At 37.2% G+C, this 11,967-nt stretch overlaps 1 protein-coding gene across 1 annotated transcript; it reads right to left on the reverse strand.

The window, feature by feature from the left end:
• Nucleotides 1-5,226: 5,226 nt before the first annotated feature.
• On the reverse strand, nucleotides 5,227-11,446 carry tm2d2 (TM2 domain containing 2). The gene is made up of 4 exons (XM_062418094.1): nucleotides 11,102-11,446; nucleotides 9,712-9,799; nucleotides 9,521-9,636; nucleotides 5,227-7,809 (listed from the first exon to the last, which is right to left on the reverse strand). Exons 1-4 carry the CDS (start codon nucleotides 11,374-11,376, stop codon nucleotides 7,596-7,598), a joined length of 693 nt encoding a protein of 230 aa, XP_062274078.1. The 5' UTR covers nucleotides 11,377-11,446; the 3' UTR covers nucleotides 5,227-7,595.
• Between the last annotated feature and the right edge of the window lie 521 nt (nucleotides 11,447-11,967).

The raw sequence follows: 11,967 nt of genomic DNA on the forward strand, positions 1-11,967 counted from the left end.
CAGAAAACATTTCAGTGATCCAAAACGTCTAAAAAGTCAAAACGTCACTTCTTTTCTTTCAGTTCCTCTGCATGAAAGCACAAAAGCTTCTTTCTAGATGTGCAATTGTAACAATCACGGAGAAGGAAATCATCAAAGCTATGGATACTGTACACCTTTCTATGCCACACAGGAAATGAAGGAAACTCATCACTTAAGTAAAATTAGACTAAACAGAAGCTACACCAAAGAAATTAACTTGCATCACTTAGAACCAAACAACTCATAGAAAGCAGTGAACAAACTGGTGGTTTAATGGTGGGTTCAGTCCTGTAGTGGTCCAGGTTTGAGATTTGAGCTTCCACCCAAATACAATGGAGGTGAATGAAATTCCAGTTGAAAAATGACTTGTAGTTCCACAATCAATGCACTTACTGAATTTAAAAAGAAATGTGTTTTCATATTTTCCAAAAAATCTCATGAAAAGACCCAAACCACTGTGTTACAGCCTGAAAACATGAACAATGATTAGTTGATTCATTGTGTGATATTTTATTTGTAATATTAACAAACAATTCTTCCTTTCTTTCTTCCATCCTGCCTTCCTCTTTTTCTTTCTTTCTTACTTTCTTTCTTACTTTCTTTCTTTCATCCTGCATTCCTTCTTCTTTCTTTTTCCTCCTTTCTTTCTCTCTTTTTTCTTTCTTACTTTCTTTCATGCTACCTTTCTTTATTACTTCCATCTTAAATTCCTTCTTTCTTTTTTCTTTTTCCTTTTTTCATCCTGCCTTCCTTTCTTTCTTTCTTTCATTCTTTCATTCCTTCCTACCTTCCTTCCTTCCTTCCTTCCCCTCCTACATCGTTGGGATTTGGACTGTCAGGACAAAACAAGCCATGTAAACTTGCATCGCAGACTTCGGGAAACAGTGAACAACATTTTCCAGACATTTTATAGACCAAACAACTCATTAATTAATGAAGAAAATGATCCACTAATGAATCAATAATGAAAATGAACTTAGGTTGCAGCCTTGGAAATAATGAAAGGTGTAATGAAATGGTTTTACCTTAGAGAGAGTGTTTACAGCAAACACACAAACAGCTTCTACAGAAACCCACAGGCTGCAGTAAGTGAAGGTTTCTGCCTACACACTAGTTACTGTCTAGCTTACTGTGCCTTGACTCCAGTTATAGAACCCTGCTACATTTACTCTATTAAATCAGAAAAGCAAACACATCCAATAGCTCAGCTTAACTACTTACCTAATCTACTGCTTTTCTTTTCTTAATTTTAAATTTAACATTCATGAATTTCCATTCATTTCCATTTCCCTTGGTTGTTATGTTCTCTGGTGGTTAATACTTTAAGGCTTACTGCTTTTGTGATAGTCACAGCAATAGAAATAGTCAATAGTGCATGCAAGTGGAGCAAGCATTGGCTGTGGGTTTGTCCTATAAGGCTGCTATACTACCAAAAGAAAAACACAGATATACATTTATGTGGTTAGTATTAAAAATCCAAGCAATTCAAAATAAATGATTAAGCTGTCTCAGTCTGAATTAAGTTCTATAGCTTGGGTACTGCAAGTACGTATCTGGTCCTAAATACCCCAGTTGCAATATATCCCTGAGTCATAGGACTTTTTTTCTAAACTGTTTCTGGCAAACAACATATATGATCGGGGCGGCTGTGGCTCAGGAGGTCGTCCTCCAATTGGAAGATTGGCGGTTCGATTCCCGGCTCCTCCAGTCCACATGTCGATGTGTCCTTGGGCAAGATACTTAACCCCAAATTGCTCCTGTTGCTATGCCTACGGTGTATGAATGTGTATAAATGGTTAGCTTCCCCTGATGTGCAGGTTGGCTGTTTCAGGTCTACTGCTAAATAAAGGTGTCTATGCCAACAAAATCTTTAAAAAATAAAAAAAATAAAAAGGAATGTTCAAATTAATGTGAACAAAACAAACCTTATTTCGGTAGCTGACTAGCTTGAACATTAGTTTAGTGTCACAATGGAGAGCGGTGGAAAGACTGAAAGCAGGACTGACAAAAAAAAAAGTCTTAATTCAGGCTGTTCAGGCAAAAAACAACAACAAAATGAGTAGAAACCAAGATTACAAAACAGAACGAACACATGAAGTAATCAACAAAAGCGGGAAAACACAGGAAGTCAGGGTGACAAAACACAAGAAGAAAACATTTCAAAATAAAACAGGAACTAAGCTAAAGAACCCAACTCAAGTCAGACAGTTTGGCAGTTTCCTACCATAGCAACCATAGGCAGTCTGGAACTACTTTCTTGTAACGTAACTGTTATTTTCTAAAACTTTTTATTGCATTGTGTTTATAATTCCTATACTGTAATTTAGTAACTGTTTTATAAAAGCATTATCTATCAGCTGGCTGTGGTATATTGTGATTATATCACAGTGAAGGGGGTCATCAGGCCTCCACTGTGTGTCAGCTCAAACAACGCCCCTATATCTGTGATATAATACCAACATACCACAGTCAGACATGAGATATTGCCTTAGTCTCCTACATATGTGGGCAGAGACAGAAGCAATCAATCTCAGGCTAGCACAGTAGTGATCACTGATAGTACTATAACAGCATGGCTACACCAAATAATACATAATTAAATGAACAATTTTATTAACACAATTATGCTTTCAACAAACCTGCATTAATTGTTACTCATGCATGTATATGTAGAATTTAAACCTTATTACAGACCATGAATTTTACAATATTTTAAAACCTACAACAGACTATGAAATGAAATGAAATGAAATGAAAACACATCTGTGCCACCGTCTGTTCCTACTGAAGACATAAAAACAGCCAACAATTATATAGTTTTGTTTATAAAAGGAAGGCTTCATAATGTCTTAACAGCTGGAAACATTACTACAAACATTACTGCAAAAAGACATGTGGGAGGAAATAGTGTATTTGCTTTCAGAGGTAGATCTGATGCTATCAGGCTTTAGAAACACAGGCAGTATCTGGGGTCTTTTTTTTAGGATTTTATGACAAAAACATAGAATATTAAGTATATTTTTCAATGTTTTAAGAAGCCAAAATGTAATTCCATTCACCTCCATTGAGAAAATCCAACATATATTTCTCAAAAATGACATCTGCATGGATAAATACCACACCATGTAAGTGAGATGATGATTTGTAATTTGCAGGGAACAATCATTTAAGTGAACTGTGTGGTTAATTAAGTGCTGTGCAACTCCGATGCATTGAATGTAATGGGAAAAGCACCAGTTTGACAATTATGAAATCAGTTTTTTTATGATCATTTGAAATGTTTTCACGGTGAGTTTGGTGAGTTTAATATGCAGCTTGAGAGTCACTGCACATGAAATGCACTGTGAAAAAAAAGCTAACCTGAGCTCTGAGTCGCTATACTGTATGTAACTACAGGTTATGTGTTCATGCATATTCACTATTACACAAAATACTGAAAACTACGCACATCCTGGACAATTGCAAGATTTAAATAAGTTCAATCACAAACCTTGAAAATATACAGAAATTGTCTTCAATATATGGCCAGTCAATATAGAGTGTTTAACCAGCAGTATTGTAAGCTCTGAGGGGAAGCAGACAAGTTGAATCACTATGTAAATACAGTAAGCTTTGATTTTAAGAATGACTATGTATATAATATTTTTACTAAATAGGTTTGAATATGTGACTTTTTACTAGATTGAACACAACAGTCCTCAGTGTATATGATGATATAGATGATGTGTTTTTTTTCTACTGTATTTGATTCTACATTTACTTTGCTATTAGAGTATGTCAACTGTGTAAATGTAAATGTAATGTGAGATAAATACAGATGGGTTACACATTAAAGGATAAACCAACCCTGTTTCTCCTCTGTTGTGTGTTTTGGACCATTTTTTAAATTTTTTTATTGGTGCCCCCAAGCACTCACCTGATGACATATATAGATAATGTGGCCCAGGTAAGAACATGTATCACATATAACATATAGACACATAAAATACTTGCAGAACCAATTCTTTATTGGTTTTGTGTTTATCATGGGATTTGTTGAAAATAAGAACATTTCAAATATCACCAGACTCAATCATTGTGTGTTGGCCAGTAACTAGTTACATGTAATGGCGTTACGTAATTTTATTACAAAATAAATGTAACTGTTAAAAGTTATTGAGAAACAATGTGACATTAAATTATAGTAACTTGTGAAAATGTTGATGATTACAAAGGAGGTTACATCTGAAGTCACACCTTTAAGATTTTGCTCAGGAGGGTTTTTACCTCATTTTTTAACATTTAAAATGTTACTGAATACATATATTGCTGTTTTTAATTCTTCCAAATCAATAGTTTTTAAAAAAATATTTTATAAATAGATAATGATGTGGGTTTATTTGGAGCACACATGGGCTTAAGTGTCACGGAACCAATTAAGGCCATGCCAGACATTTGAGTTTTTTCATCAAATATCTTTATTTTATATTCCAAAATCTTCATAAACTAATGAATACATTTTCAAAGAAGAAATGATCTCCCTTATAAATCATGTCAGTATCCATGAAAAACAGCTGAACTTAGATTTTGGTGCTTAATGTGTACACTTACTAAGATAACTACTAATCTGTAACCTATTACGTTTCCAAAGCAACCTTCCCAAACCTGGTTATATACGATAGACTTTAAGGTAACTGACATTTCATGTGGTTCCCACTGTAGTACTGTAGTTGTTTGCTCTATGGGAAACACATAAACCATATGATTGTTTTCACATCGTGTCATTTTCAATTAGTCATGCCACAATGGATGATGGGATGTTAACAGAGCCCCTTTTTTCACAGTATAGACATCTTGACTGGTCACAGCAGGAGAAGCACAGGTGTAACTAATAACATTAACAACAAGTGTCCCGGGTAAGACGTAGACTACATGAGAGTATCAAAGCCCTGGGCCTGCTTTTACCTTAATGAGAAGAGCTCGATATTAATGTCATTGCCAACATCTGTGCTTCTCCTGTGACAAATAGTACGTATGGATGCAGTGAGGAGGCTTCTGCATCAGTTGGAGTAGTTTCCAAACTTGATCAAATGGGAGAAACTGAAGCCGCTCGATAAATTCAATCTTGTAACTTGAGATCCTTGAAGTACCAAGAAGAGACAACAAGCTCTTTCATTGACATTCTACTGTGCAGAAATCTAATCAGAGAATTAACAGAACACACTGTTCCAGATACTTTTTATTGAGTCATGACTGTGAACAGTGATAAATACAACACCGAACACTTTGGATTGAGGAAATCGGGTATTCCAGGAGCACATGTGCAGCTTTAATTACAAAAAAAAAAAAAAAAAAAACACAGAAAAGATTGATAGAACAATCTGGAATAAACATTTTAATACGGTTTTCCTTCTTAAATTTTTAATGAACAGCATACACTGACAAATTGCTAAGTATTCCCCCTGAAATCCCCTGCAACAACACAAACAAACAGATAAGAAATAAATAAATAGCACAGTGGATTCGCTTTAAAGAAATATAAAAGCTTCTGTTGGGCGGATCAATATTATACATCCACAAAAATGAGTGTGTTACAGTATGTCTTTCTACTAATTTGAGGCAATTCTGTACAACTGGATTCAGGATTTGAGTTTAAAACCTTCAGATTTAAGGAAATATCGGGAAAAAAACGTATTCTTTTACAGGTGTTTAAGACAAGCATATGAAGCGCCATATTGTGGATTCAGTGGAATATGTAAAGCAGTGTTTTAATGCTCACCTCTTAAAAAAGATGTTTAGCCAGCTGAAAATATATATCACCTGCTGGAAGCATATTGCTGCGATCGTGTCTTCTTCAACTTTTTATGAGGAGACCTAAAAAAAAAAAGGGGTTTTATTGGATCCTTACGTAATGAAACCTGCTCCATCTACGGAAGGGTACATAAACCTTTGGTCGCAGATAAAGATGGGAAAATTTAACAAAGGCGGTAAGACGAGGATTTGAATATTTAATGCCAGACCTGAGCAGAGCAGGAAGAAAAAAGTCAATGAAGATCAAGATTTTGTTTTAGTCGGAGACTTCTTAACGGGGGTCGGGAGCGGAGTTCTCCCCGTAATCTCAAGGTAAAAGACGTTTACCATAACATTCCTTCTGTCAATACGGAAAATCACTCAATCATCACCTGACTTGTGTGATAGCTATCTGTCTTCAGATCTGTGTTTCTACTTGCTCGGGGCTGTAATATTCATCAGTGTAAGTACTGAGAAAATGCAGGATTCAGGCGACATATAGTTGAAGAGGACAGCAAAAGGTCAAAGCTGGGCTATTTTACTAACTTGAAGAGGCTTGAAGCTCTGATAATAACTGTGCAGAGTGTTGCCTTCAGGACTTAGCTGAAAAGTTGTAGGATCATTGCTCAGTTTTCTACTGGAATGAAAGATTGTAGGTCTGTGTGCAGGATTTTGTACAGCAACACTGCTACAGCACAGAATGAGTCTAAAAGCACAAAAATCTAGTTTCTAATGTATTCCAAGTTCCCACCAGATGTTCCTCAATTTCTCCAATGTGAAGACTTGGACACTGACCTATGGGTCTCCAATGTGATAGACAGTGAAGAACAAAGTAGTTATGAAGGGACGCTCACTATTCCACTCTTTTGGCAGAACATAAGCTCAACACGCGTCTGTTTTAACTCCCTTTCACTTTCTGATGCATCAGGGAAGCCCATTACTCTCATCATGGTTACTGAATGATCAACTGCGCACACTGAATGCTTAACAAATTGAATCCTTGACAGCTTTTGAATGTGTGCTAAATCATGTATCCACCATCGTTAAATGTTGTGGTTGGTCTGTGTCGCACATGTGCACCTTTGATTAAAAAGGGGCAGTTATGAATCGGGTGCTGTTCTTGAAAGCTGAAACTGAAAGCGAAACTATCATGGAGGCAATTTGTTTTAGAGATGTATACAGTACCTACACAAAACATTCAGTAACCATGGTAACACATGTGTGCGTCACCATGCGAGTGTGAGCATTAGCCCCGATACATTAGAAAGAATGCATTCACCAAATTTTGACTTCCCAATGAGGAAGCTATTGATGCAAGATGACATCACCAAAACTGTCCAATTGATATGTTTCTTGTCAGTTGGTATGACGTCATGTTTACTCCTGTCTGTATGAATGTGACACACACCACAAATAAAAGGCAGCATGTCTAAGCACTTTAAACTGAACTACATGTGTGAAAGTGACCTTCACTGACAATTTACCACTAAAAAAGCTCAATACTGTCTTCACTGTGGCTCTCTCTAGTGAAAGCTCTGAGTACAATAGTCATTTTCATACATTCTCAGAGTGATATTCAAAGTCAATTAAATTAGAATGAAATCAAATTATTCCTCATTTTACTTTGGAGCCACTGGGAACCTTGTCGGAGCCCTGAGGAGCTCCCTGGATTCCACTTTGCATGACACCGCTGTAAATCCCCTCAGAACAAGCCAACCCACAGACTCATTACCACGGTAGGCTGAGGCCAGATCCCCGGACTTCTCAATATGTAACTGATAATATTTGAGTTCACTGTCCTTTTGTCAGTAATAAGTGCACCAGTTGCTGTAATCGCTGGGCATCAGGCCACCGGTGATGAGCAGGATCAAGTCCACGAACCACCAGATTCCAAGGCCTCCCAGGGTGAGCAGCTTCCCCACAGCGGTGCCGGTGTGGCCCAGGCAGAACCGATCGACTCCGAAACAACCCAGGAAGAAAGAGTACAGCAGCGTGGTGATAAAATAGTGTCCTGTGTACCTGAGCAAGGGACAAGAGGACGTGTATGACAACTTAAACAACATTAATGCCTCTAAAATAAGCCATGAACATGACATTTCACTTTTAATTTCAATACATTTCATCCACTCAATACGATGCCACAAACCACCGGCGTTTAGGAAGCAAGTGCATACCACCTGCAGCTCTCATCTACAAGGAGTGGACACAATAAAAGAAACACCTGCTCCTTACAATATAATGTGTGGATAAACACAGTCTCAACAAAAAAAAAAGAAAAGAAAAGAAAAGAAAAGAAAAAAAAGAAATGATTTGCAAAGGCACAATTTATCCCAAGTGCTGCATTTCAGTGCTGTCTATGTACAGGTGCTGCTTTGATTGTGTCCAGCCTCTGCACGCCTCTGATCCTCATGCAGTTACTATAGAGATTAACCCCCCGTGTGCTGATGAATGCAGAGCGATGCTGAGTGAACACGGTGTGCTGTGAAAAAAATAAAAACACGGTGCAGAACACGGTGTGCCCCAAAAAATAAAAAAAATGAACATTTAAAGGGATGATTTCATACATTTGTAAACATTGCCATCTAGTGGCGCAATTGTGGTACTACCGCTTCATCTGAAGTGACCGGATCAGTTACTGTAACTGTAGAGTGATTTGAATGAGCTCAATGGTGTATATTTGTGCAGAAAAAACAAGTTATTCAAATTATTTAAAAAAACAAGAAAACACTTGGGAGTAGCCCTGCTGGGTTTTTGATCACATACAGCTGCTCTTTGGATACTTCAGTTACACTGTGTTTCTTCAATCTTGTGAAGGGCTCAATGCATGGGTAGAATGTAGTCACAATCAAAAATATAAAAGTCTCTTTTAAGTTTCAATCACACCAACTGAGTACATTTCTCTGTTATAATCTCAATAAATTATGAATGAGTAGATTCAGGTCAGGCCTTTGGACATTATCATCACCACAAAGGTGCAGGGATTATGTAATTCCTTGTCTGTTGATCGTTGTTGGTCTGTGACTAACAGAAAGACTGTCATGACACCAACACAAAGACAGTTTATTGATTTTATTGCCCTTACAATCTTTCCCTACAGCCAACAACAGTTTCAACTTTCCAGTTTCTAATGAGCAAGCCTGCTGGTCAGTTTCTGCTGAAGCCCATTGATTTCAGTGAGCTCATGACCTTTCCTCCACCACCTCCATCTGGCCTAACTTTGGCTGCTTTTATATAACTTTTCTTTCATCCAGCCAGTACAATGTTGACTGTGAACAGTTAACTGGGGAGATTATTAGGCTCCAGCAGAGTTCTGCACTCTGTTGCACTCTGTGGACTGATTTCTTGTTATTGGTAGATGTCACACAATCCCAGACACATATCCCAGACTTTAACTTTCTAATAATTTAGAAACTACATTTCAGCAACCTGGTGTTTGGACATTGGGAACATGGAAATCTGTAAATAATCCTCTAAACATTTTTTCCCCCTTTTTTTCCCCTTGTTAATCAAGTACTGAAAATATGGAAATGGTTCCAAATATACCTGACGACACTGTTTATGCACCTCATACAAGATTAGATCTCTTTACAGTGCAGTAATCTATTTAAATACACAGAATAAGAAGAAAACTCTAGATTCTAATTAAGAAACGTGAGCCGATTTAAGGATCATATGTGTTTTAACAATCTACGGAGTTTTGTATCAAGTGTAGTGTGGCAGTGTCTCTTACTTGATGCAGGGTACCTTCCCTCTGAGGAATTCTCTGGGTCCGGCACATTCTATATCATCCAGTGCAGTGCAGATAACCGGTGTGTGGTTCACTTCTTTCTGAGTCTGGCCACCCCACTAAAGATAAGAACAATTCAATTAAAGTTCTGCATAATTAACAACATAATATCTGCTTAGAGAACAAACACTCACCCCAACACAACCGTGGCCCATCTCCACATAGGCGCTGTGGTTGCCTGCATGATCTACAGGGTCTTGACAATAGATGAACTCCTCCGGTCTGCATCACATACAAAAGAGAGAGAGAGTGGATGAAAAAAGTGAGCAAGTGAGTGTGGCAATTTACTGTTACAATTATTAGTACAAATCCAACCCTGAGAGAATGATGCTCAAGTTAGCTTCTGGTTCACTGCTGCTGATCCATGGTAAAGGGAAACGTTAAGGGAAACATCAATAATGATATTTAGTGGCAAGTTTCCCACTTACACATTAGCCCACTTTCAGATCAAAAAACATTATAATTAGACTTGTCAAATGCAGACCACATTAACTAGCAGACTCCCAGAGCTACTAGTGCTTGTTCAAAATAACCATAGATGTTGTCTCATACACAGCGATTAGTGCTACTGTCCTTCTCTAACTACTACAATGTTTATATTAGGTTACAGGTGTGAGGGTGTTTGAGTAGTATTAAAGGACTGTTCTGTGATAAATCAATGGCAAACCCTTGTAGTCAAGCGATATACAGGGCGCAGGGACTACTTTAAAAACTGAACCCACTTATCTGCTTCAGTTATCATCACTGCCTGCTACAATATTAATGAAATCAACCTTTTAGCACATTTCATAAACAAAATGATTTTTCCTACGATGTCTAATTGTAGGTTAAGTGATGAAAAAACTGAGTCTGCTGCTACATATCAACATTTATGTTAAACTTTCCCTTAAAGTCCTCCTCCACTCAAAAATCTGTTTTTCTTCCTGTTCCTACAGTTGGATGTTTGAGATTCACTCTGCATACAGATAGGTATGTGCAGAGTTTGAGACTAGAAAACAATTTGAGACATTCATCTGCTGAAAGGGAAACATTAATAATTATGCATTTTATTTAAAGTCAAGTCAAACTCACAGACACCTTACAAGACACACATAAAAACAACAACAGGAATCACAAATCATAAAATCAGCAAACATTGAAGTGGTAGTTAGTGCAATAGTACAATAGATAAATGTGATTTCATAGTCAGTGTGAAACACAATGTGCCAATTGGAATAAGTGTGATTTCAGGCTGGATTTAAAGGTAGAGACAGAGTCAGGTGCATAACGGTGCAGGTTGGTATAAGTGACGGACGAAGACGATTAATATTGCATAGGTGTTGCTAAGGTGGATTTGGTGCCTATAAGGAGGGGAGGTGAGACTCAATAACGAGACTAGTTCACTAATTCATTCATTGCTGCTCAACACGAAAGAAGCTGGAAGATGTTTAGCCTCGTTTCAAATAATAACGTTGTACTGTGAACCTAAGTGAAGTCAGTGTTAGATAGCTGAGAGAGCAGTTAGCCAGATGTTACTATACTTACAGATAGCTGCAGAGGACGACTGGTGACGGGGGTTTATACTCGTAAGGCTCGGTATAATTCGTACTCTCTGAAGGTATTTCATCTTTCACGACTTCAGGCGGCTGATCGGTGAACGGGAGAGATGTGGCTCCCTGACTGGGGGCAGCAGAGGGTGTCTCAGTGATCGTTGAGTTCTGGGAGTGAATTCCTTCCAGACATTGTAACAGTATGACCGTGAGGAGCAGGAGCAGCTGCCCGCACAACAGAATATAGCTCACTGAAATCATGGTCACCATCAAAATAACACATTAACCTTCATAGTTACATGGAGCTAATGTAGCTAGCTTTCTGCGAAGCTTTATTTACGTTCAGATCCGTCTCGTGCCGATGACGTCGTCAGAGAAGGTTTTTTTTTCTCAACTTTATTGACACAGTTACAAATACAGTAACATTAACGGTAGTATTAATATGAATACTAACATTAATACAGCAACATTAATACAGTAACTTTAACAGTAGCATTAACATTAATAAAAGGACATTAAAACAGTAACGTTAATACAGTAACATTAACAGTAGCATTAACATTAATACAGTAACATTAACACTGACATTAATACACTACCATTAATACACTACCATTAATACAGTAACATTAATACAGTAACATTAATACAGTAACATTAATACAGTGACATTAATACAGTGACATTAATACAGTAACATTAACAGTAGCATTAACATTAACACTAACATTAATAAAGTAACATTAATATAGTGACATTAATACAGTAACATTAACAGTAGCATTAACATTAATACAGTAACATTAACAGTAGCATTAACATTAACACTAAACTTTAATACAGTAACATTAACAGTAGCCT

This window comes from Scomber scombrus, chromosome 4 (genome assembly GCF_963691925.1).
Source record: "Scomber scombrus chromosome 4, fScoSco1.1, whole genome shotgun sequence".
NCBI classification, from domain to species: Eukaryota; Metazoa; Chordata; class Actinopteri; order Scombriformes; family Scombridae; genus Scomber; species Scomber scombrus.

Bases quoted from the DNA above. Each gene is read 5' to 3' on its own strand.
- tm2d2 (XM_062418094.1), bottom strand. From the start codon at position 11,376: ATGGTGACCATGATTTCAGTGAGCTATATTCTGTTGTGCGGGCAGCTG. The intron at 9,800-11,101 runs GTAAGTATAGTA...TATGTGATGCAG, and splicing joins GTCGTCCTCTGCAGCTATCT to ACCGGAGGAGTTCATCTATT. The intron at 7,810-9,520 runs GTAAGAGACACT...TCCCTTGCTCAG, and splicing joins GGGAAGGTACCCTGCATCAA to GTACACAGGACACTATTTTA.